Source organism: Trachurus trachurus, assembly GCF_905171665.1.
Source record: "Trachurus trachurus genome assembly, chromosome: 7".
Classification (NCBI taxonomy): Eukaryota; Metazoa; Chordata; class Actinopteri; order Carangiformes; family Carangidae; genus Trachurus; species Trachurus trachurus.
The window spans coordinates 7,348,310-7,371,250 of NC_139901.1; the positions used below are offsets into that span (position 1 = coordinate 7,348,310).

At 42.3% G+C, this 22,941-nt stretch overlaps 3 protein-coding genes across 6 annotated transcripts in view; 2 read left to right on the plus strand and 1 right to left on the minus strand.

Moving 5' to 3' along the window:
- flna (filamin A, alpha (actin binding protein 280)) overlaps positions 1-11,917 on the plus strand; it is a 47,942-nt gene extending 36,025 nt beyond the window's left edge. The window contains exons 31-49 of one of the 4 annotated variants that reach the window (XM_083975187.1): positions 635-658; positions 1,197-1,444; positions 2,712-2,786; positions 3,550-3,649; positions 3,740-3,880; positions 3,994-4,122; positions 4,571-4,744; positions 4,905-5,066; positions 5,173-5,376; positions 5,469-5,621; positions 5,717-5,839; positions 6,543-6,809; positions 6,918-7,055; positions 7,293-7,408; positions 8,544-8,676; positions 8,806-8,982; positions 9,092-9,310; positions 9,883-10,080; positions 10,259-11,917. In XM_083975187.1, the coding sequence (XP_083831313.1) occupies positions 635-658; positions 1,197-1,444; positions 2,712-2,786; positions 3,550-3,649; positions 3,740-3,880; positions 3,994-4,122; positions 4,571-4,744; positions 4,905-5,066; positions 5,173-5,376; positions 5,469-5,621; positions 5,717-5,839; positions 6,543-6,809; positions 6,918-7,055; positions 7,293-7,408; positions 8,544-8,676; positions 8,806-8,982; positions 9,092-9,310; positions 9,883-10,080; positions 10,259-10,443 (2,966 nt within the window). In that variant the 3' untranslated portion in view covers positions 10,444-11,917. The remainder of the gene's footprint in view (positions 1-634; positions 659-1,196; positions 1,445-2,711; positions 2,787-3,549; positions 3,650-3,739; positions 3,881-3,993; positions 4,123-4,570; positions 4,745-4,904; positions 5,067-5,172; positions 5,377-5,468; positions 5,622-5,716; positions 5,840-6,542; positions 6,810-6,917; positions 7,056-7,292; positions 7,409-8,543; positions 8,677-8,805; positions 8,983-9,091; positions 9,311-9,882; positions 10,081-10,258) is intronic. The other 3 variants (XM_083975189.1, XM_083975188.1, XM_083975190.1) reach the window with 3 other exon arrangements.
- Positions 11,918-13,856: 1,939 nt separating this feature from the next.
- On the plus strand, positions 13,857-17,790 carry emd (emerin). Its single transcript, XM_083976335.1, has 7 exons — positions 13,857-13,960; positions 14,375-14,453; positions 14,753-14,848; positions 15,597-15,631; positions 15,716-15,741; positions 17,082-17,165; positions 17,246-17,790. Exons 2-7 carry the CDS (start codon positions 14,375-14,377, stop codon positions 17,436-17,438), a joined length of 513 nt encoding a protein of 170 aa, XP_083832461.1. The 5' UTR covers positions 13,857-13,960; the 3' UTR covers positions 17,439-17,790.
- A 1,002-nt stretch (positions 17,791-18,792) lies between these two features.
- On the minus strand, positions 18,793-22,193 carry LOC310988309 (ninjurin-1). The gene is made up of 4 exons (XM_083974855.1): positions 22,063-22,193; positions 20,280-20,514; positions 19,373-19,508; positions 18,793-19,280 (listed from the first exon to the last, which is right to left on the minus strand). Exons 1-4 carry the CDS (start codon positions 22,114-22,116, stop codon positions 19,199-19,201), a joined length of 507 nt encoding a protein of 168 aa, XP_083830981.1. The 5' UTR covers positions 22,117-22,193; the 3' UTR covers positions 18,793-19,198.
- Positions 22,194-22,941: the final 748 nt, after the last annotated feature.

Here is a 22,941-nt window from a genome sequence, read left to right on the forward strand (position 1 = left end):
TCATTATTAGCTCAGACTGCAGGCATGCGGAAACAGTTAGGTATTACATGTCATTTACTCAGTCAGAAGAAAAACCACACCCTGTTGTTTTTACACTTAGTTTTTTCTCCTGATTAAACTGATAAGATTTGTTGGTGAGTGTAAACGGTTTTGCCCCTTGTGGCCACTCCCAGTATTTATGCTCTGTTTTATTACCAGCAAACTCTTGATACATACATATTTCCCATAATTCTTCCCTGATTTTTAGGGTTGGGGTTTTTAATTTGTGTTTCACGTTGTAAAAAAAAAAAAAAGAGATGTCGTGTCTCGACGTACTTGCTGTTCATATCTCGTTATTTTTCATGCATCGGTATGTTGTGTTCCTCACGCTGTGCTCCTTAGTTACACCACCACCACTTCCACCCTGCTGCACACACACACATACACACCACTCCCCCCTTACCACCACCACCACCCCCTCCCCCTCCCCCCTCCCCCTGCTTCACACTCCACCGTCACCACCGTTTTTGTTTTCATCCAAGTGTTTGGAGCACAGTTATTGCCTCCCACCACCCCCACCCCCACCTGACTGTCTTTTATTTGTCACCTTTTTTTTTTCTCTCGCTCCCCTGCTTCTCACCGTTCCTATTATCAGTCTCAATCGGCGGTCACGGTTTAGGTAAGAGCCTCCTGAACGACTTTGTGATGTAGAGGAACCCTGCTCTACCTTTTTTTCTCTCTCTGTTCTGTCAGCATGGAGGATAGTGGCACCAGCTTTCAACAGGACATCCCATCTCTCTATCTGTCGCCTCTTCTCCTTCCTCTTCTCTCTCTTTCTTCTCTCTCTCTCTCTCTCTCTCTCCAACCAGATGTTCACTTCCTTTCTCATAACTCTTTGACTCTGTTTTCCCTCTCATGTGGTTATTGGACAGACTAATGGACTAACAGAGTAGGTATAGGATGGCATGGTGGAATGGCACTTTGGCAACCTAGCTTTCAGTCCTACATGGAAACTGTATGACAATAACATACGAGTCAATGGTAACAATGTTCATTAGATGGAAATAACATGACTACATCTCATCCAACTTTAACCTGGTCTCCTGTTTGTGTAATGTGCATGCTGAGAGGGTGTGCGTACCTGTTTGGGTGTAAAATGTAAAATGACAACGAATCACATCTCACTGTTGACCTGACCTTCTCTCCGATCCGTCAAGGCGCCGGCGTTGGCCCGACCATTCAGATCGGAGAGCAGACCGTCATCACGGTGGACGCCAAGGCTGCCGGCAAAGGGAAGGTGACGTGCAGCGTGTGCACACCCGAGGGGGCCGAGCTCGACGTGGACGTTGTGGAAAATGAAGACGGCACGTTCGACATCTTCTACACGGCGCCGCAGCCTGGCGAGTATGTCATCTGCGTCCGTTTTGGAGGGGAGCACATCCCCAACAGTCCCTTCCAAGTCACGGTGAGTGATGTGCATTTTAGCCATTATTTAAATTGGACGTGTTGTTGCTCTTTTGCCGCAATAGACAAGTCACAGATAGGCAGAAAAGGTTTTATTCCATGAGACTGCTGCAGGCAAAACACAGAGGGAGATTTCATATACAACACTGTTTTCTGTAACATTTAAATTCCAAACTAACCACTGCAGGTGTGGAGCTATTCTGTGATCTTCTCAGTATTAATGTACTATAAGGGGAGATGCACTTTATTTCTCTCTTCTCTTGAAGTAATTTCTCATAAGCAGCACAGTATAAAACTGTCCCACCTGCACCTGCTGAGGTCTCATTTGTGTAGATCGTGAACAGGAGAGCAGTTGATACGAAAACGATTTAACTCACCACATCCTTTGGTGAGATAACTCTGGATCAAAACAACATTAGCTGTGTGAAAAATATTTTCTTTCTCATAATCGGCAGAGACAGTCAAAACCACAAAATTGTCATAATAATACTAACAACAGCAGTCTATAACAGTGTTTTTCAACAATGGGGTCGCCAGAAATGTCTAGTAATTGATTAAAAAAAGTACTGATCATGATTCTTGATTAAAAAAAGTACTGATCATGATTCTTGATTAAAAAAAGTACTGATCATGATTCATGATTAAAAACACCACACCACTGTATTCTATACTGTCACTTCCTCGAATATAAATCGAGTTCAAATAAAATAGCATATAAAATAGCATATAAAAATATCTGAGCTGGCGCATCTTGATTGACGGAGTCACCAGAAATTTGTGATGTCAAAATGGGGTCACAAGCCAAAAAAGGTTGGGAATCACTGGTCTATTAGTAAGAAAGAGCTGAAAATACAGATACAAGTATGGTGCTTATTGAGTTATAAGCCTCCCTGTTGTGATATTTATCAATTATATGTAGAAATTGTGAAATTATATGCAGCATTTGTTTGTATTTATAGGCCAATCAGTCAAGTGTCAAGTTAGTTGCTCTCAGATCACAACATAAGTAAAAGTCTGACTCAAGTCTCAGGTTTGGATCTGTTGAACAGGATGAGGCCCAGTATGGATGAAAAGTGAGAGTGTGAGAGTTTCTGTACAGACCACTGTTTCTCCCCACAGACTTCGTCTTGGTGACTGGGTCCTGTTGGCACCAGGCGTTTTCTAAATCACTCTGACTACTGTTTTATTTCCCTCCAATCCCTTCCAATCCTTCTTACCCCGCCCATCCCTCCCTCCACCCCTCCCTCACCACCTCCCACCCCTGTCAGGCACTGGAAGGAGCTCCATCAGACCAGCTCATGCAGCAGAGCCAAATGCCCCAGTACTACGCTCAACAGCCCTGGGTACCTAAAAAAAAAAAAAAAAAAAAAAAAAAAACCTCTGTCTCCAGCTTCTCTCATCCTTGTCAACTCCATTTATTTTTTTTGTTCAACTTCATCTGTCTCCTCTTTTTTCCTCATCACTCCCTCATCAGCCTGCATCAGTGTCCGCTGCCTCTCATTGCAGGTGTTTCATCTCTGAGGGGGCTTTTTTTCTCTCTCATCTCAGAAACAGGATTCTTCAAACACATGGACAATGCAAACAGAGCTGCATAATATATATATAAAAAAAAACATGACAATTCTATTTATCTATAAATCTCTTCCAAGTAGCAGTTGCAAAAACTTGAGCACACACTTTTTCTTCAGCGGCATAGAACAAATTCTATTTGGGGATCAGATATTTTCCACACGTGATTGTGCAGCCCATCTGTTCCGCATCGCTCCATTATGAGACAAAAGCAGCCATTTTGAGAAGCATCAATGTACGCAAGTCAGCCGTCTCACATTTTAACAAAATGGCTAACTGTGAACGCCGCCAGTGTTTTTGTCTTCATCTCATTCTCTCTCACAGTTTGTGTCGGTGTCATCATCCTGACCCATGATCATTGTCGTCTCCATTTGTCATTGTCATCTCATGATTGTCTCATCCCATTTTGTGTGTTGGTGTTTGGAAGCTTTTATCCCTTCGTCCTGTTCTGTGTTTGAAACCACTTTAGCCGAATGCAACCCCCCCCCGTCCCCCCGACCGCCTCTTGAAAGTGTTTCTCTTCCTTCTGTGTCCCAGGCAACAGACAGACCAATGGGAATGAACGGTTTGGATGTGGCAGGGCTGAGACCGTTCGACCTGGTCATCCCGTTCACCATCCAGAAGGGAGAGATCACAGGTAACAAAAAATCAAGTCGGCGTCAGACTGGCCGCGGACCCCCGGCCTGTCCATGTTGTCTCACTGTGTGTTCTCTGCCTGCTGCTGAAGGTGAGGTCCGAATGCCGTCGGGCAAGGTGGCCAAGCCGGACATCACGGACAACAAGGACGGCACCGTTACCGTCAAGTACGCTCCCACCGAGGCCGGTCTGCACGAGATGGACATCAAATACGACGGCATCCACATCCCTGGTACAATTTACCTGCAGAAACACAAGAGAAAGATGAAAAAAAAAAATGATGTTGGAGGAACGGTATCACAACTTCACATTGTCTCTTCTTCTTCTTTGTGTTGCCATTCACAGGAAGTCCCTTGCAGTTCTATGTGGACTACATGAACAGTGGTAACGTCAGTGCCTACGGCCCTGGCCTCATCCATGGTACCGTCAACAAGCCTGCTGTCTTCACTGTTAACACTAAAGACGCTGGAGAGGGTATGTAAAAGACTCATACGTTAAACTAAACAAAGTGTGATCCACAGTTTAATATTGTCTGAGTAATCTGATTTTAAGCATTCAAATAGCAATATCAGTTCTCATTTATAGGACACTAAACTTTTATTCCCTGCTGACCCATTCATTACAACTTGGACGCAGCTCTAACAACAAGAATGGGTCTATCTAGGCTGCATAATCAACCCTGTTTATGGTATTAATCAACGTTAATGTCGTCCCTCTACACAGCCAAAACCCCTTTAGGTATTATATAACTGATTACATACTGCAATTTCATTATGCAGTATCATTAAAAGGCATTTGCTATACAGTTATTCATATAGTATTTGTGTTTGTAAAAAAAAAAAAAACTACAGGAGGGATGGAACGCAAAAGAGAGACGTATGTAATCACATAAAACATTAAGTTCATGTCAATGTCTTTGTAGGTGGTCTGTCTCTGGCCATCGAGGGTCCATCCAAGGCAGACATCAGCTGTCTGGACAACCAGGATGGGACATGCTCTGTGTCCTACCTGCCCGTCCTGCCAGGAGACTACAGCATCCTGGTCAAATACAACGACAAGCACATCCCTGGCAGCCCATTCTCTGCCAGGATCACTGGTAATATTATTTATTCTCAACATTACTCCGCAATTTATCTCCACTTGTTGGTTCAAAAAAATGATGATGCAGTCAATTTTGCAGGAGGAAGCTCTGTCCTATCGTCTCTCAGTCCGTCCGTTATCTATCCTAACTGTCCTGTCACTTGCTGTTCGTCCAGGCGATGACTCCATGAGGATGTCCCATCTGAAGGTGGGCTCGGCCGCAGATATCCCGCTTGACATCGGAGAGCTGGACCTCAGTCAGCTGACCGCCTCCCTCACCACGCCCTCGGGCCGCGAGGAGCCCTGCCTGCTGAAGCTGCTGCGTAACGGACACGTCGGTGAGTGCGCGCGACTGAAACGGTCGGTCTGAGCCGCTCGTCTTTTTGTATTTTTCTCATTTTAACCCTCGTGCTTTTTTTTTTTTTTTGCATTTGCCTGTTGCAGGCATCTCGTTTGTTCCTAAGGAGATCGGAGAGCACCTGGTGAACATCAAGAAGAACGGTCGCCATATTCCCAGCAGCCCCATCGCTGTCATGATCAACCAGTCAGAGATCGGTGACGCCAGCCGTGTGCGTGTGAGCGGACAGGGCCTGAGCGAGGCCAGGACCTTTGAGCCTGCCGAGTTCATTATTGACACTCGTGAAGCAGGTACGCATCAGATGAAAATACTTCAACGTGATATAGTTGGTTACATTTCAATTTTGAGTCCATGTTTTATATTTCTCACCCCTCCTGTACAGGCTATGGTGGCCTGAGCCTGTCCATTGAGGGACCCAGCAAAGTAGACATTAACACTGAGGATCAGGAAGACGGCACCTGCAAGGTCACCTACTGCCCCACTGAACCTGGCAATTACATCATCAACATCAAGTTTGCAGACCAGCACGTGCCAGGTGTTTATCATAAAAGAGTCTATTAATACAGTTTATGAGAGTTTTGTTCTCAATCACTTACCTGTCTTAATCATTGTGTGTGTGTGTGTGCACAGGGAGCGCATTCACGGTGAAGGTAACAGGAGAGGGCAGGATGAAGGAGAGCATCACCAGGAAGAGGAGAGCAGCATCCGTCGCCAACGTAGGCAGCCAGTGCGACCTCAGCCTCAAGATCCCAGGTGATTTGAAACGGGAAATCATGTTAAAATAGCCTACATGCACGGTCATGATGGAAACCATGGAGACTCCTCATCATGACACAGCTGCAACTGTCAGAGAAATACATTTTTACCATCACAACGGTAAAAAGAGCACATGTTTTTGCTGTTGCTACGTAGCTCATGCAGACAAAGATGGACAAAGAGGATGCAAGGATTTTGCTGCTACATTTTTACTCCGTCTGGTGTGACCAGTAGCTTATAGTGGCTGATGTTGACTAACATTAGCAAATTTTACTACTGACTACAACTACAGTGTTTTTTTAGCAGTTAGCCCTAACATTGATATACTGACTACAACTGTTACAGTAGCACTACTACTACAAAGTCACCAGTAGTAAACTACATCTGTCACACAAGAGTTTGGCTGCTTTGCTTGGGTTAGCACAGCTATATACAGTACTAACAGTCACTACAAATCGGGAAAAATAAAGTTTATTTGATTTGATTTGATTTGAGTGACCAATCTTAGCTTATGTCAGCAAACCGTAACGACATTACTGTATGTGACTCTTTTCCACTTGTGCTTCAATAGGAAATACCTTTGCTGGTTGATGTATTTTGTTACTTTTGTAATAAATTCCCTCTGAGTCTTCCGTCATATTTACAGTAAAGTCTGATTTTATGTGCACATTCTCAATGATTCAAACATTTGTCTCTCCAGAGATCAGCATAGCAGACATGACTGCTCAGGTGACCAGCCCATCAGGCCAGATCCACAAAGCTGACATCATGGAGGGCGAGAACAACACCTACTGCATTCGCTTCGTCCCCACCGAGACGGGTGTGCACACAGTGTGCGTGAAATACAACGGCATGCACGTGCCCGGCAGCCCGTTCCAGTTCACCGTCGGCCCCCTGGGAGAGGGCGGCGCGCATAAGGTCCGTGCTGGAGGTCCAGGCCTGGAGAGAGCCGAGGCTGGAGCACCAGGTCAGTGCAGTGGCTTTATTATTAGTTTGTCTATTAGTTTGTGCTGTGATGTGTGTTTTTTTTTATACAGTGTACCTGACTTTGTTTTGGCCACTATGTTGTGTGTAGCTGAGTTCAGCATCTGGACGAGGGAGGCTGGAGCCGGAGGTCTCAGTATTGCTGTGGAGGGACCAAGCAAAGCTGAAATCGCCTTTGAGGATCGTAAGGATGGCTCCAGCGGAGTTTCCTACATCGTGCAGGAGCCTGGTGAGAGAAGACACGGGGACAGATTGAATGGACGAGAACTGAGCATGTCCCACTGATCCAGAAATTCACTGCATGTGTTGAAATTTCATTTTTCAATTCAGTATTTTTGTTTTGTTCTGTCCCATGTAGCAACACGCCTGTCTTTTTGATGTTCTGTAACCTACATACTGTATGTGTGCAGTGGAAGCCTGTCACATATTTGGTGACTTTCTGACATGAACTCCATCCCCCCTGTAGGAGACTATGAGGTGTCCATTCGTTTCAACGAAGAGCACATCCCTGACAGCCCCTTCATCGTCCCTGTGGCTTCACCGTCCGATGACGCCCGTCGCCTCACTGTTGCCAGTCTTCAGGTGAGGCTCTGAGACACACACACATCCGTGTGAACACACACCAGGCCAAAGTACACTGCCCGCAATGCAGCAGCAGCAGCTCGTATTTTGTCTTTCTGTGTCCAGATATGGACACAATAAAATACAGCACAAGAGACTTGTAGGAAGTTCTTGATGACAGTTTTTAACTCTCATTTTTGTGTTTTTACATGATAAATAAATATTTCAGCTCATGAGGGCTTCGATGGTACAGAGTTGGTAACAAAGGCAGATTACAGCTTGTTGTGAGTTAGATATATAGAGTAGTGATTGATTTAGCAGAGCAACAGGATTGAAGATACGTTAGATGAGAGCTCAGATGTCGAGGCGTAGGATCAGCTGCTGCTGCTGCTGTGTTGTTGGGCAGTGCAAGGGCTTCTGGGACTCTAGAGGACTGTGTGTGTTTCTCGTGCCTCATTCTAAAGGCTCTCAACAGCCTCCCACCTCTCAAAGTGACTCGAGGCGCTAAAGGGTTAAAGAGGTCTGACATGGGCTGTTCTTCCTCCTCTCTGTTGACACTCACAAGCACATACATCACAGTTGAATGCAATTTTACGCATTTTAAAAATAAAAGCTCATTATAATTTAGAATTATGAGCTAAGTGGTTAATATCATTACATTTTGATAACATTACATTGCCCTAAAACATATATTTTTATCCTGCATAATATTCAATCTATGTTTTTCCTGTCATAAATTAGCTTCCATACAATACTGACCTTCATTCATCAATATGTATCTTCACCTGCATGCACACAGATGTGCTCACACACGGCCACACAAATATCCTCACAGATAAATGACTCAAATTCTTACACCAGCTCTTCTTCACCTTTTTCTTTTTCCATCCTCTTCATTTTCTGTTTAACTTGCACAAACACCCTCTTTGTCTGTCTTTTCACTACACAGCCCTCCTCTTTAGCCTTGTTAGCGACCTCCAGGTAAGCAAAATAGTAGTCTAAGTTATGTGGTGATCGTGATGCTATTAAGGAGCATCAGTTTAATATTGACATGTATTTGTTGGTTGTCATGTTCAGCTTTGGGGGGGGGAACGGGGCATTGGAATAAATAACGGTGACGCCCGTGTTGAGTGTGTTAGTCTGTGTTGTCGAGCAGGAGTCGGGTTTGAAGGTGAACCAGCCAGCATCGTTTGCCGTCAGCCTTAACGGGGCGAAGGGTGTGATAGACGCAAAGGTCCACAGCCCGTCTGGAGCTCTGGAGGAGTGTTGTGTCACTGAGATCGACCAAGGTAACGACAGACGTCACGTTCAAATTCGTCTAAACATCTCCTGACCGCTCATGTTACATGTTGGGGAGAACCTCCATGGACGACGGGGCAGATTTTCACTGCCCTTACCTTTCACATCTCTCCGTCTAGATAAGTACGCAGTTCGGTTCATCCCCAGAGAGAACGGCCTCTATTTAATTGATGTGAAGTTCAACGGAAGTCACATCCCTGGCAGTCCGTTTAAGATCCGAGTCGGAGAGACGGGCCAGGCTGGAGACCCCGGCATGGTGTCTGCTTACGGACCAGGACTGGAGGGAGGCACCACAGGTAACACAACTGCTGCTGCTGCTGTACACAACAGAACACAATTAGGGAAACAAGAGGGTCTTTCATCGTATTAATCTCCATCCTCATCGTTCTGTCGGTTTGTGTCCAGGAACTGCCTGTGAATTTGTGGTGAACACACAAAACGCCGGCCCTGGAGCTTTAGCCGTGACCATCGACGGGCCCTCGAAGGTGAAGATGGACTGTGTGGAGTGTCCCGAGGGCTACAGGGTTACATACACCCCAATGGCCCCTGGCAACTATCTCATCTCCATCAAATATGGCGGCCCCTACCACATCGTCGGAAGCCCCTTCAAGGCTAAGATCACCGGTGAGGAATGCTTTTTAAATAAAGTCATCAAAAAAAAATGTATACAACTACCACCAATATTAAAGCCCCCCTAAAGAGGCATTTTAAAATTCGTAAAAATGCTCTGCTAAGACTATTTTTTGATTAAAATTGTTTTCCCACAAAAAAGTTGTTTAAAAAAACTCTCAAAGAGGCTAAAAACACGTCTACTATTTCTCCCTCATTGAAAAATCCAGGTTATATGAATATTCATGAGCATGCAAATGCATCATGACATGTGCCCGCACTTTGTTTCAAACCCTGGTCTCCCACATTCAAGGGGGCAATAATGCCTCTCAGCTACGTCATTCACTGATACTGTTGTTGAACATCTGGCTATTATAAGTAGATGTGAAGTGTCACCATCACAGTGAACAACAAATCTGAACTGCATTTTCAAATCTAAAATGCTCAGTTATGGCGTGCATTAGCGACTTCGCTGCTTAAATGTCTTGTAGCAGAACCCAAACACTACAATGACATGTTAATAATTTCAAAAAATAAACTTTTGGTTTAGGGGGTCTTTAACTTATAACATCTTCTCCCTCTTCCAGGTTCCAAGCTTGTGGCCAGCCACAGTATGCATGAAACCTCTTCGGTCATGGTTGACCCTGTGACCCGGGCCATCAGCTGTTCTCAGCAGGCGGCTCCCACCCAGTCAGATGCCAGCAAGGTGGTGGCCAAGGGCCTGGGCCTGACCAAAGGCTTCATCGGTCAGAAGAACAGCTTCAGTGTTGACTGCAGCAAAGCAGGTGTGTGTGATTGTGACTGTGGCCGAGGAATGTATAGAATATTTGTGTCTCGCATCCAAGTTCACAGTGGGACATCAAGAAAGACAAAGATGTGTTTGAATGCACATATATTACAGAGTTTATAGAGAAATTATGACTCGTTTGAATTGAGCCAACCCTCTGTTCTGTGTCTCTGCAGGTCGTAACATGCTCCTAGTTGGTGTTGACGGTCCCAAGGTCCCCTGTGAGGAGATCCTAGTGAAACATTTGGGCAACCGCCTGTACAATGTCAGCTACCAGCTGAAAGAGAAGGGAGAGTACATCCTGGTGGTCAAGTGGGGAGACGAACACATCCCCGGCAGCCCCTACCACATCACTGTCTAAAACCCTGCCCCACAATCAGATCCTTATACCACTGTTTCCATCAACCTAAGCAATCATTGTTTACAGCTCCAAGGCCCTCCCATGTTACAAATTAAGATTTCTGGCTTCTTTTTGTTTTGCTTGGTATTTTAAAGATTATTTAACCAACGAGAAAACAAAAGTCCCACATCAGTGTTTACCCTCAGCCAGATATCCTGTGTTTTCCACAAGTTTAAAACCAACATCATCCAAAGATAGATGCATAGACACTGAATATTCCTCTCTTCATGATCATTCTCTCACTCATTCTTGTGTTAACCACACCATTCAGTAAATTTAGGGAGGAGAAAGAAGCACCTTTTTTTCATTACTGTAAACTAGCAGTCGATTGTGCCTTAGGCTATTTTACATTTTTTCCGTCGTGGACATTTGCAGATGTGTCTGAACTAGTGTATGACGATAGGCTAGCTTAGCATAGTGTAGCAGCAGTAGGTTTTGGCCCAGCTGAGCCCAGCATTGGACGCAAGGTTACAGTTTACACTGGAGGAGCTACTCTTATATGCAAAATGATTCAGATTCAGTTTTATGAGCTTTTATGTGAACAAAGAGTCAAAAGTAACATGCCTTCCTGACCTGTGGGTTTATATGAAAGACTCACTTCTGTTTTTAAGACCTTTAAATGTCTGTATGAGTCCATGTACAAGTCAGATGAACGGCCCCGTCTGTTGCTAACACAGAGGTAGTCTTTGTAGTGTTGGTGCCCAGTTAGAGCTCAGCACTGGCCCAGTCCACTCCAGCATGTGGTGTTCATGATGTTCCTTAACTAACCCAGTTGTTTTACCTGCTGCTAGTGTGATCCAGTTTTAGGCACTGCTGTTCTTAAAACCGTAATACGGATTAGGGTAGGGAAATGATTCAGAAAATGAATAAATCTGAAGATAGGGTGACAAAAGTGAGCAGAGAGGAGAAAGACACATTTCACAGTAGCTTGTGGTTTGTCTCACACACGCTCTCCCGCCACCGCTGCTGGGAAACGATGCTTTCTGTGTGTTTTTTAACGCGTGTGATCCCAACATGTGCTCTGCATTTTCATTAGGTCATAAAACTCTTCAGATACAGAGAGCCTCTGATTCAGAAAAAAAAGGCATGTTTGTGGCGGTTCACCTCCCACTATGGAACTTTTGTCCTATAAATTAAAAAAAGGTTTAAAAAGGGAAGTTTCTAAAGTTGTGCTGGACAGAGGGGCCGAGGACGATGTTGTAGTTTGTCACGTTCCTGAAAACACGATGACCAAAAACAAAAAGAACAGATGTTGCTTTGTTTTCTGCTCAGTGTTTGTATCTCACCCCTTCAGCCGCCACCCCCCGCCCCCCCTTCATCTTTCCAGCTCGCTTTGTGCGTAAACTATATTTCAGAACAAAAAAAAGAATCTTGTCCTAAATAAAGGCTTTAAAAGTGTTTGTAAGACAGTATTTTGATACACAATAAAGTTGTCTAAGTATTTTTTTTCTGTCAATCCATTGGTTTGTGTGTTTTGTGTCTTTTAATTTAGATGAAAATCTGGTCCTGTTCAGGTTGAATGAATTGGTCAATTAAGATACTGATTAATTAAGATTCCATGCAAGCACCACACAATAGAAACAGAATCAAAATGAATTAATGTTCTACTCAGTGTAACGGTTTTACATTATACTAAGCTTTAAAAATGTTCCAGTATCTAAATACACTTAGTAAAGCACTGTACTGAACTACACTTTTAAGATAAGTTTACTTTACTTGTACATTTCCATTTTATTCTATATTATACATACCTCCCCTACAGTTCAAATTGAAATATTGTACGTATTACTCCTTTTCATGCTTATTTCATATGTATAATTATTAGTAACTGTAAAGTTGATGATTATGCATTGATCTTTTAGCAGTTAATTGATGATTAAACTTGTGGATTTCAGCCTTTTTGGCTTTTCATGTCTTGCAAAGATCATTGCAGTCAGGGTCACAGTTCAGATATTTACACCTCCACCAAGTGTGATTTTTTTTTTTTTTTACCTCACACAGTCTCATTTCAGTAGATGGTCAAATGATACACCATCTGAGCAAAAATTAAAGAAAAGGCTTTCAGATCTGTGGTTAGAGCTTTGTTTTTTCTTCTTTCCTCTCTCATTAATAATCTGATGGTCCCTCAGATTTATCTGGTGACTTTATATAGTGTGGCTCAAAACAAGCTCAACTTGCGGCACCTACATTGGTTAAATGGTCATGACACACTGATGCCTCAGTACTAATCATCTAATGATGTCATGTATAATAATACATCGGTTACTACTGTAACGACTACTTGTTTAATTTGACCATAGTAGGATTTTTCATGCACATGGCCACAGCAAAGGATCTGAATACTTTTTCCACTACCGAGTGTTTCCAGTGAGTGGAAAATGTGTACATTACTGGAGTCTGCAGCCAACGCCCTTCCTGGAAAAATGCAACTCCTTATTAGGCCTGACTCAGTTTTACCTGCAGAGGTCGCTGCAGGAGAGGGAATCTGATGGAAAGTCCTCCTTAACTTTATACTATTGTTTAAGGTGGAACTTTAAGGAAGACATTTGTTTAAAATACAGCCTAACAAATAGACCATACTCACATAGACTGTGTGTCAATAGTAAATGTCACAGGAAGAAACTACATTTAGTATTTCATACATACATTTATAAGACAAGCACAAAGATTTCAAGTTGCATGGAGATCTTATTATCACTGTCATTATTCATTTCACTTAATAGGAGTGTTGGACTGGTCTACCCTTACAGCCTTTACACATTCATGCAGGGAGAAAACACACACACTATTATTTTACATAGTAAATGAAAAATCATATGAATGTAATAATAGAATAGATGGATAATCCTTTTGATTGCAATATTCATTCAGAAGTGCCATCTTAATTTATTATTCTAATTTTTCCAAATGCACCATTTGACCCTGAACTGTAATGTACTATAGAATTCAAGCAGTTGCAGGGTTTGGTCTGATGCATCTGTTAATTCATTGTTATCTATAATAATGATCAAATGTAACATTTTATCTGTCTTTAACATTCACTTAACCTAACAGTCAGTGAGCGAGTTGGTACCAGGACAAAGAAACGCAGCCAAATGGGACTCAGCCATTATCATTCATTTCAGCTTTGATTTTTCCTTATCTTCTGTAAACATGGCCAGTTTAAAAAAAAAAATTAAAAAAAACGTCACAGAGTTACGTTTCACAACGTTTTACATTTTCCTCTGCAGAGATAGGACCTTTCTAGACATATTCAGATTATAAACCAACAATCAGCAGCCATCACTTTAGCAGGAGACTGCATTTGATAACGTTGTGAGTGTGACCCAGAAGTAGTCCAGCTGTTGAAGGCGCGGCGTCAAGACAGTGACGTTGCCCACCGAGGCCACGCCCACTCCAGTCTGCTCAGAGTCTTCCTGCTGTTTTCCTGCTGTTTGTCTGCTGTTTCAACACTAAACTCTTTTATCCCTGAGCCAAGGTGAGTGAAAACACTTTTATTTAAACCTTCAACAAGCAAATCTACCATTTTCTTTACTTCGGTGGTTTGCGTTCACTGTTCGCGCGAGATTTAAAAAAGAAAAAAAAGAAGAAAAAAAAGCCGCGGAGTCTGTCTTACACCTAAGTTGTTAAACTGGAAGTTTTCTCGCGGTTTTATGGATATAAAGCATTGCAAATATTTCAGCAATTAAACACGGGATTTGCAAAGAAATTACTAAAATTACTATCCAGTTTGGACCACAGGTTGGCGGGCAATTTTTCATCATCAGTCTCCTCCCTTTTCTATTCTATTCTATTCTATTCTATTCTGTTCTATCTATCTATCTATCTATCTATCTATCTATCTATCTATCTATCTATCTATCTATCTATCTATCTATCTATCTATCTGCAGATGTCTTTGAGTGATAAAAGTGTGGAGGAGATCAGTGAGTTGCTTGATGAGTATGGAATCAAACATGGACCCATAGTAGGTAAAAAAAAAAAAAAAAAGAGAGAGAAAAGAAACACACACACAATCAGCATAATCTACTCTGTTATTATTGTAATTAGTGCATGGGTTCAAAACCATCACTTCATCTTTGTAGGCGAGAGTGAGAGGTGTAATCATATAATAGGATCATTTGTCATTATTATTTTATAAGGGCATGCTCTCCATATTGTTTTTAGGGGAAAAAAATACATCTTCTATATCTGTACCTAGTATCTAATGTGTTTTTATTGTTTGTGGTTGGGATATTGAAGCACCTTTGATGTGTTTGTGTGATGACAGACTCCACTAGAAAGCTGTATGAGAAGAAGCTTGTGAAGGCCATGGAGAATGCTCCCGTGAAAGCTTCCTCCGACAAGACCTACTACAGAGAGGAAGGTAGGAGGGACCTGGTCCATTGATCATTTGACTCCCAAGGGGAATTTCTTTTCTCACAGTTCGTGAAACACATAACACACAATGTCATTGAAAAACATTCAGCCACCCCTTAAACACACAGTACTATATTACCACACACATGAGAAAGTAGGGGTGGATCTATACAACAGGTTCAAATGGGAGGTTGTTAAAAAAAATGGCAGGATTAGAAAAGAAAATGCTTGAAATTTGGATCTTTACTGTTGATGCTCTTGTTTTGAATTTATTATAGCTTGTATCTGAGTATTATTCTCATCACTACCAATCTGTTAGTTATTTTCTCAAAAGTCCCAGCCCCAATGAACAGTTTAAACCATAAAGACATCAGTTCAGTAGATTATTGTATAAAATAAGCTGATAGAAAAAACACATAAACAAGAAGCTTTATATAGGGAGAGTTTGTTTGTCTTTGAATAAAGGAAGAAGTCCAAAAGTGTGGCCCTTGATGCCTGAATTATTACTGCCTGGTGACTACTGAGTTAAGAGCAACCCCGAGTACACTCTCACTCTCACTCAGAAACATAAACAAAACAAGGTCTGATCTTACATCACAGGGGTGTGTAACAGAACAGGTCTGTCTGTAAATGTGAACCTCAGGGGCTGTCACCCTGCCCTCTGATCTTATATTATTAAAAATGGATGCACTGTACTGAAGAGTTAATACATTTTTATTACAGTGAGATCTAAACTGTGTTTTTTATTTTGACAGAAGAGGAAATTACCTACATCACATACCACAGCCCGGTGAGTCCTGATTGTTGACTTGTCCCTGTCACTTTGTCTCTCCTCTGTTCTCTGACCGTAATTATTCTGCTTCCATTTCCACAGGTTAGACACGAGGGTTATGGCGACATGTGAGTACAGCTGTAACACACACACACACACACACACACACACACACACACACACACACACACACACACACACACACACACACACACACACACACACACACACATACACTGTGTTCATGACCTGATAAAAGTATGAAGGAACAAAAATCAGCTGTGAGCTCTGTCACCTTCCAGTTCAGTGACACAGAGACACAGGGAACGAGCAGCATTCCTGTGGCACAGGAGTTTCTACCTCCAGGTGTTTTCTTTGTCATTTAGTTGATTTCTTGTTGAATTAATTTTACTCATGTAGGGGTGTCGTGTAGCTCAGTAGAGCAGGTGCCCCATATACAGAGGCTATCATCCTCACTATAGTGGCCCCGTTTCGATTCCATCGGTGGCCCTTTAGTGCTTGTCATTCTCTCTCTCTGTCTCCTCATTTCCTGCCACTCTACTGTCCTACCCATTAGAGGCCTGAAAAGCAATGTCATAGTAGACATAAGACTGTAGATAAAGATGAAAGCAGCTTCCATGGCGTCACCCATTGGTCTCTGAAAATCAGTTTTTAAACCCAGAGCGGGCTGCTTCACTGGCAGTGCTTGACACTAGGCTACCTAAATCCTGTCTAATCCAAAATATGGGCAAAGACGAGGGGCACATGTGACCCTGTCATGGAAATTCTTAGCGGTTCGCTGTTGGTGAATAATGAAATAGAGACTTCTGCCGGCAAGGAAAGGTCAGTCCTCACCCGAGCGGTGATGGTAAAGGAAAGACCCTGAGAATGGGGAGACCTAAACATTTATACCTGAGGAATGCCCCCTAAGGTATGTTCCACACCCTTTTGTCTGCTGCAGGTATAGACACCGACCCCTGAGGGTGTGTTTCACATGCACCTGGGGTATCCTGCAGGGTTTTGTGTCTAAGTGGGAAGTTAAGAGGTCTAGACATTAAAATACACAAATGGCTAAGAAACAAAAGAGACCTGATATCTTGGGTGAAAAGCAGGGCGTAGGGATATCTCAAGTGAGCACAACTTTAAGCAACTTTGGTTTCCCTCATCAATCTCTACACAATCCAACAACTCCAAAACGCCCTCAAATTGCAGTTTGATGAGGGAAACCAAGAAATTCCATTAGCCTCCGTAGCGTAGCTCTGAGCAGCTCGCGGCTCTGCTCCGCCGTTCTAAAAATAGCTTGCACCGACAATTAAAGGTAACGAACCTACTCCTAAAACTATCAGGATTATGGCAGTGGGGCAATTTGCCAAAATTTGATTTGAACTATCCCTTTAAACATAAAGCATCCCTGAGTTCAAGTACATTATTCAATTGAAATGTAAGTGCAGAGTTTTCTTCCTCCCAGGCTGAAACGAAGAGGCAACGAGAGGCAAGAGTCGGATGAGGATGAAGATGAGGATGAGGATAATGAATCAGACCAAGACTCAGAGTGAGTATTAACACAGTGGTGTGTTTGATCAGCTGAGTCCATCACCTGGTCTAAATCTGCTCTCTCGTCGTGCGCTTCAGGCCCCCCATCCAGGTGACCCACAGAGCGGCCAATCACAGCACGGTGCGATCCAGGGAGCCTATCAGGAAGTCTGGATGCAGCATGTGGAAGGCGACTCGGCTGCTGCTGCTGTTAGCTGTGTTTGCAGCTTTCGCCTACTACGCCTACGGTCGCATGATAAACAATGAGGAAAGTCCTTTTGGGGTTCAGTGATCTGATCTGATGTTAAAAAGTCAGGTTTCGTTTCATTTGGCATTTCATTGGCCTGTAATGTTTACTTGGGTATTACTGTTTTTTATATTTGTTTGTTATTTTTCTTTTTTTCTTATTCCAATGCACAGTTTTAAGACTGTGGATGGCTTGAAATACTAATGTATGATCTATAGATGATCATGATCTAAAAGTCTCGCTATGTTTTGTATTTCTTAGTGTCAGCAACATCTAGGAAGTCACAAAATATACATAAGAATTAAATAGATTAAAACACTATATATAAAGATTTCCTTGGGTCTGAGAGACACAGACAGAATAGGAAAGTGAGAAAGAAACGGACAAACACCTGGTTAGTGTGGTCTTGATTTTCACAAGATTTGCTCACAGTAAGAAAAAGAAAAATCAATGAAAGAATAACCATGGGAATTGTGCTCATCACTGGTGTCAGCGTCTTCTTCTGTTGAAAACCCTTTCACATTAAAAGTCAGTGATTCACCTACACTTGGAGCTGTCTTACATTTGTTTGGCTTTTTCCTTTGGATCCAGACTTAAAATCTGTCATCTGATTAAAACACACTGTTGCCAAAAAAGTTGGAAGAGAATGTATTTTTTTAGATAAAGATATAGATAAAGTGTATATTTTGCCCAAAACTATATTGATCAGTCTCCTCCAACATATCATTGTGAAAGATAACCACAATTGTAAATTGAATATTCAGGCTTAAACAAAATTGAAAGTATAGTATGACTAATATGATTGAGGGCTTTGTTTCAATTTTACAACCTTAACAGAAACACATATCCGAGGTGATTTCATGCATTAGAATGTCCAGTAGCGTATTACTAGTATTGAGTATGGCCACCCCTCACACAGATCTATGCATTAAGACTTTGTGGCATACTGTCCACAAGCATGAATTTGTTTCACCTGTGTAACTGGGACTCAGTATGTAACTATTGCACCTGGTCAAAGGTGTGCATAAAAATAAAAAGAAGAACGTGTCAGAAAGAAAAAAATATTCCAACTTTATGGGCAACGCTGTATATGGTTGAAAACAACCAAAGTGTAAAAAATTCATCTTATAATGTGACTTAAACATGTTAAAAGTTAACTTTAAAGCCATGGCAGGCATCCACAATGGGTATGAACAAAGGGGATGATTTCAACGATTAAAATCACAGATTTATTAAAAATAGAAAAAGGTTGGAAAAATACTGGGAAAATGTGGAATAATCCAATTTAAAAGAAGTTATAACACAAGTCATTTTTAGACATTTTAATGTGAAAAATGTATTCATTTGTATAAAACAATATTATGCACTGTTATATTTACAAGATAGAAGCTTTAAATAGATGGGGGGAAAAAATTTGCATTTGGGAATATGTAAGCCCAACACTGCAAAGATCAGAGGTCAGCACATGATGCTGAGTCTATTGTGTCTAAACAGATGGACTGAGGTTTTTTTGTTGTCAATCTTTGGTTGAGCTGAATTTAACAGCTGCGCTCCTGAGTTCAAGATGTTCACTGAGGCTGAGGTTTTATATTGTAATCCAGGCGTTATGCAGCCTCAGACTGGATCCACAAAAGCCTCACATGTGCACTAATGTGATAGATCTTAAAGGTTTGTTCCAGCCTAAACAAGTCATAATTTGACTACAGAGGTCAAACAGAAGTAACAAAAATGCTGCTGACCCACCACAACCTTAAAGATCTCAAGGCTTTTATATAGTGTGAACAATCAGAGGTTTTAGATTTTGTCTAGCGGCCAGCAGTCACGTTCAGCTCACTGGGCAGAGGGATGATCTTAGGCTCTTGGATTGCCACCACCGCCGCTGTTCCACTGGGAATAAAAAAAAACAACAACAAGGTAACAGGAGTGTACAACAGTAACAGGACCGGCTGGGTGTAAGTGTGCACTCTGCCGTGGCCTACCCGACAGAGTAGCCCTCGAAGCCCAGCGCTGTGATGAAGATGTTGACGAGGACTGTGAAGAAGACAAAGATAGTGGCCGCGTTGTTCATCCTGTTCAGCTTGGCGTGTTTCCTTGTGTCGTTCAGATCGTACTTTACTGCTGGAACAGAATTGCACAACAGCAACAATCAAATCAGCCACATAAGAAGAATGAAAAATTGGTTTAAGATTAAATTTGAATTATTTAAAAACGGGTTGTATTTGTGAGATTTAAAACACTATACTGCAGATATAACACACTTAATACTTATAACAAAAATACATGTAAAGTATGCATTCATATTACAACTTTACAGCCTATTTAAATCACAGAAGAGTGTTCAATCTCTTCAGAAAGCTACGGGTGACTCCGCAGAGGCCACGTCCATCTTTATTTACAGTCAGTGGTGTCTAAGGTGACATTGCATTAATGGGTAAAATTAATTCTGTCTGAAAGTAAGAAAACCCACCTAAAATTATTCAAAATTATTTACTGGGCTTAAAATGTGCTGGAAGGTGGACTATGTTATCTGGTTGGCTGTTTCCAGTCTTTATGCTAAGCTAGGCTAACTGGCTCCCCAGCTTCATGTTTAAGGTTGAGATACAACAATGGTGTCAGTCTTTTCATCCCACTGCAGGGGAGAAAGTAAATGTGTCTACCTCTCAGAGTATCAACCTGTTCCTTTAACAATGAACAAACTACTTATTTCACTGAAAACATATTTTTGCTACGAGAGAAACCATGATCGCTGATGTTCTCGTCTGGCTTTGTCAGGTTCTCTGTTTCGCTAAACCTCTATAAAGATCTCTGTATGCCTGTTTTGATGAGGTATGCATTTAAAGTGGGAGCAATGGAACAGACGATATGCAAAGACTTCAAGTCACTTGCCGATGAAGACGAGCAGCAGCCCCACTATGACTTGTAATGTGATGGACAGACCCAGCAGGACGATGAGGGGGATGTAGAATCGGTACTGAGGCCCCACGTAGAGGACGGTCTTCAGCTGGGACGAGTTGGCCATCAGCAGGGCGACGTCCAGCATGCTCTGAGCCGCACTCTTTTTGGTGGCATAGTGATTAAGGTTGATGGGGCGGATCACCTTTCCAGACTGGGATGTGGGTGCCTGCGAGTGTAGAGAGGACAGAATAGGAAGAACGTCAAGGAACAAAGTCACACCACTTTTCTTCTCTTTGCTCTGTTTACATTCGGCCTATTTCAAACACAGGCTGCTGTGATTAACTTTGTTACTATGTATCCAGGTGTGGCTGTAACAGGAGAAGTGGGAGTGGCAGCGCGGCAGGTGATGACTCACCTGGGCTGGGCCAAAAAGAAAGGCAACAAGACACAACTTGCAAGTTCTCTTCCAAATCTAGAAATCTGACTTTTTGCCACTTGAGCTGATATATACAGGTGCAGAGAGTGAGCTGAGATGACGTGAATGTAATGAGCAGGAGGTATTTGAGGAGCTGAAAGCTGAAGGCAGGTAAACTGTTGTTACGGGTAGAAAACTCATCGTGCCCATCTTCACTGGCAAAGGTATTTTCTCAGGGCTTTTTTCTCCATGTGACGTCACACCTGGGTGCAACACTCTCTGAGTCACAAAGCTTTCATTCATGTCTATACACAGCTGACAACGGTGGAAAGAAAACAGCAGTTTCACATGGACATTCCTGTAAACAGACTTTAGAGCAGATGTCCCTGACCAGAGATCAGCACCCTCTTAAAGGGTAACAAGTCAAGTCTGAGGGGTCACGTGACTTTTATCTGTGGATTTCTCTTTTTCTTTTTCTTTTTTAAGTATATTTTTGGGGCTTTTTATTGCCTTAAATGACAGCACAGTAGAGAGAGATACAGGAAATGGGGAGACAGAGAGGGGGGGATGACATGCAGGAAAGGGCTGCTGGATGCGGGATTCGAACAGTACAGTGAGGACTGTAGCCTCAACATGTGTCGGCAGCTCTACCAAGTGAGCTAAACGCCGCCCCGGATTTTTCTTTTTTGACGGTTGAACTGTTCGCCACTGATAAACATTATGCAGCCTCAGGACATTACACTGGTTCACCAGAGGACAGCACATCACAAGTCAAGAGTGGGTGCCAAGGGTCAGACCTGACCTCTGATGATAGGAAAGAATAAAACACTGCATTATGTGTATAAAATTACTTTTATCTATTGTTTTTAATTAAGCTTTTGCTTTCTACTGTAACATATGATGGGAATATGTTACAGTACTGGGCGGCTGTGGCTCAGGAGGTCAGTGCTTCGATTCTCGACTGGGTACAAGTCACTGAACCCACATGATGTGAATGATTAGTCTCCAAAAAGTCATGAATGTGTGTAAAAGGGGGCTCCAAATGACTAGAAAAGAGTATAAGTCCATACAGTAAGTCCCAGCCAAGGGAAATGAACATCAATAATTCATAGATAGATATCAGATAGATAGATAGATAGATAGATAGATAGATAGATAGATAGATAGATAGATAGATAGATAGATAGATAGATAGATAGATAGATAGATAGATAGATAGATAGATAGATAGATAGATAGACATATGTTTCTGCCAACGTGAGTACACATCCTGTTGGCACAAGCATACACACAAGTACAAACACAATAGAAGTGGATAGAAGAGTAGAGGGAAGGGGGCTGTGCGTCTGTGTTGCTCACCTCTATGTCGCTGAGTTTATTGAGGGGTACGTCCTCTCCGTTCGGCCGGTCCATTCTGCTCTGTGTTGTTAACTCCCAGCAGCTCTCAGGAAACCGTCCTCTCTCAGAGTCTCTGAGTTTACTGCTACACGATGGACAGACAGGAACAACAAGTCAGGCAGCTCCTCCTGTTACAGTGACATAATTGAAAGAGACCCCTCCCACTATGTTTCTCTTCAGAGCTGCAGCTGCAGCAAATGTAGTTAAACATGTAAATATGCAGTATCATCACCATGGTTTGTTGTATCAACACAGCTGCTGGCTTTACAGCTCACTCTAAAGAATAGGCTATATGTAGTTTATGTTTTTTAGAGGTCCACTTTCTTTCCCAATAATCTGAAGGTTTTATTCTGTTTCTGTTCTAAAAGCAACACTCTGAGATAAAATGTGCTCATTCTTACATATTGTGATTCGATGCATTACTAAGATGATCATGATGCCTCATAACTTTTCGACAAAGTACGGTAGAAGAATGAAAATGTACCACATGGAAATGTATCACCTAACTGTAATTTATTGGTCTTTAATTGCAAAGTACATTTGTCTTGGCCAGATCTATGCATCATACAGTTATATCTGGTGGCTTGTGAAAGAGTTATTGCTTAACATTTCCAAGGAACAGTCACCATATGCTTCTCCTAAACCACTTCTCATTTCACAGAGGGAACTAGATGACTTGGTCAGGGATTTGGAAGAGAGTGAGAGTAGGGCAGAGCTACTGGATTCCAGTTTACAACAGTGGTACCTCTTGTTGAAAAAAAAACAAATAGTCAATGAATGGAAAGTTAAGTTATTGGTATCTATAAAAAGATACATTTATGATGGCTGGTGTGTACCAAT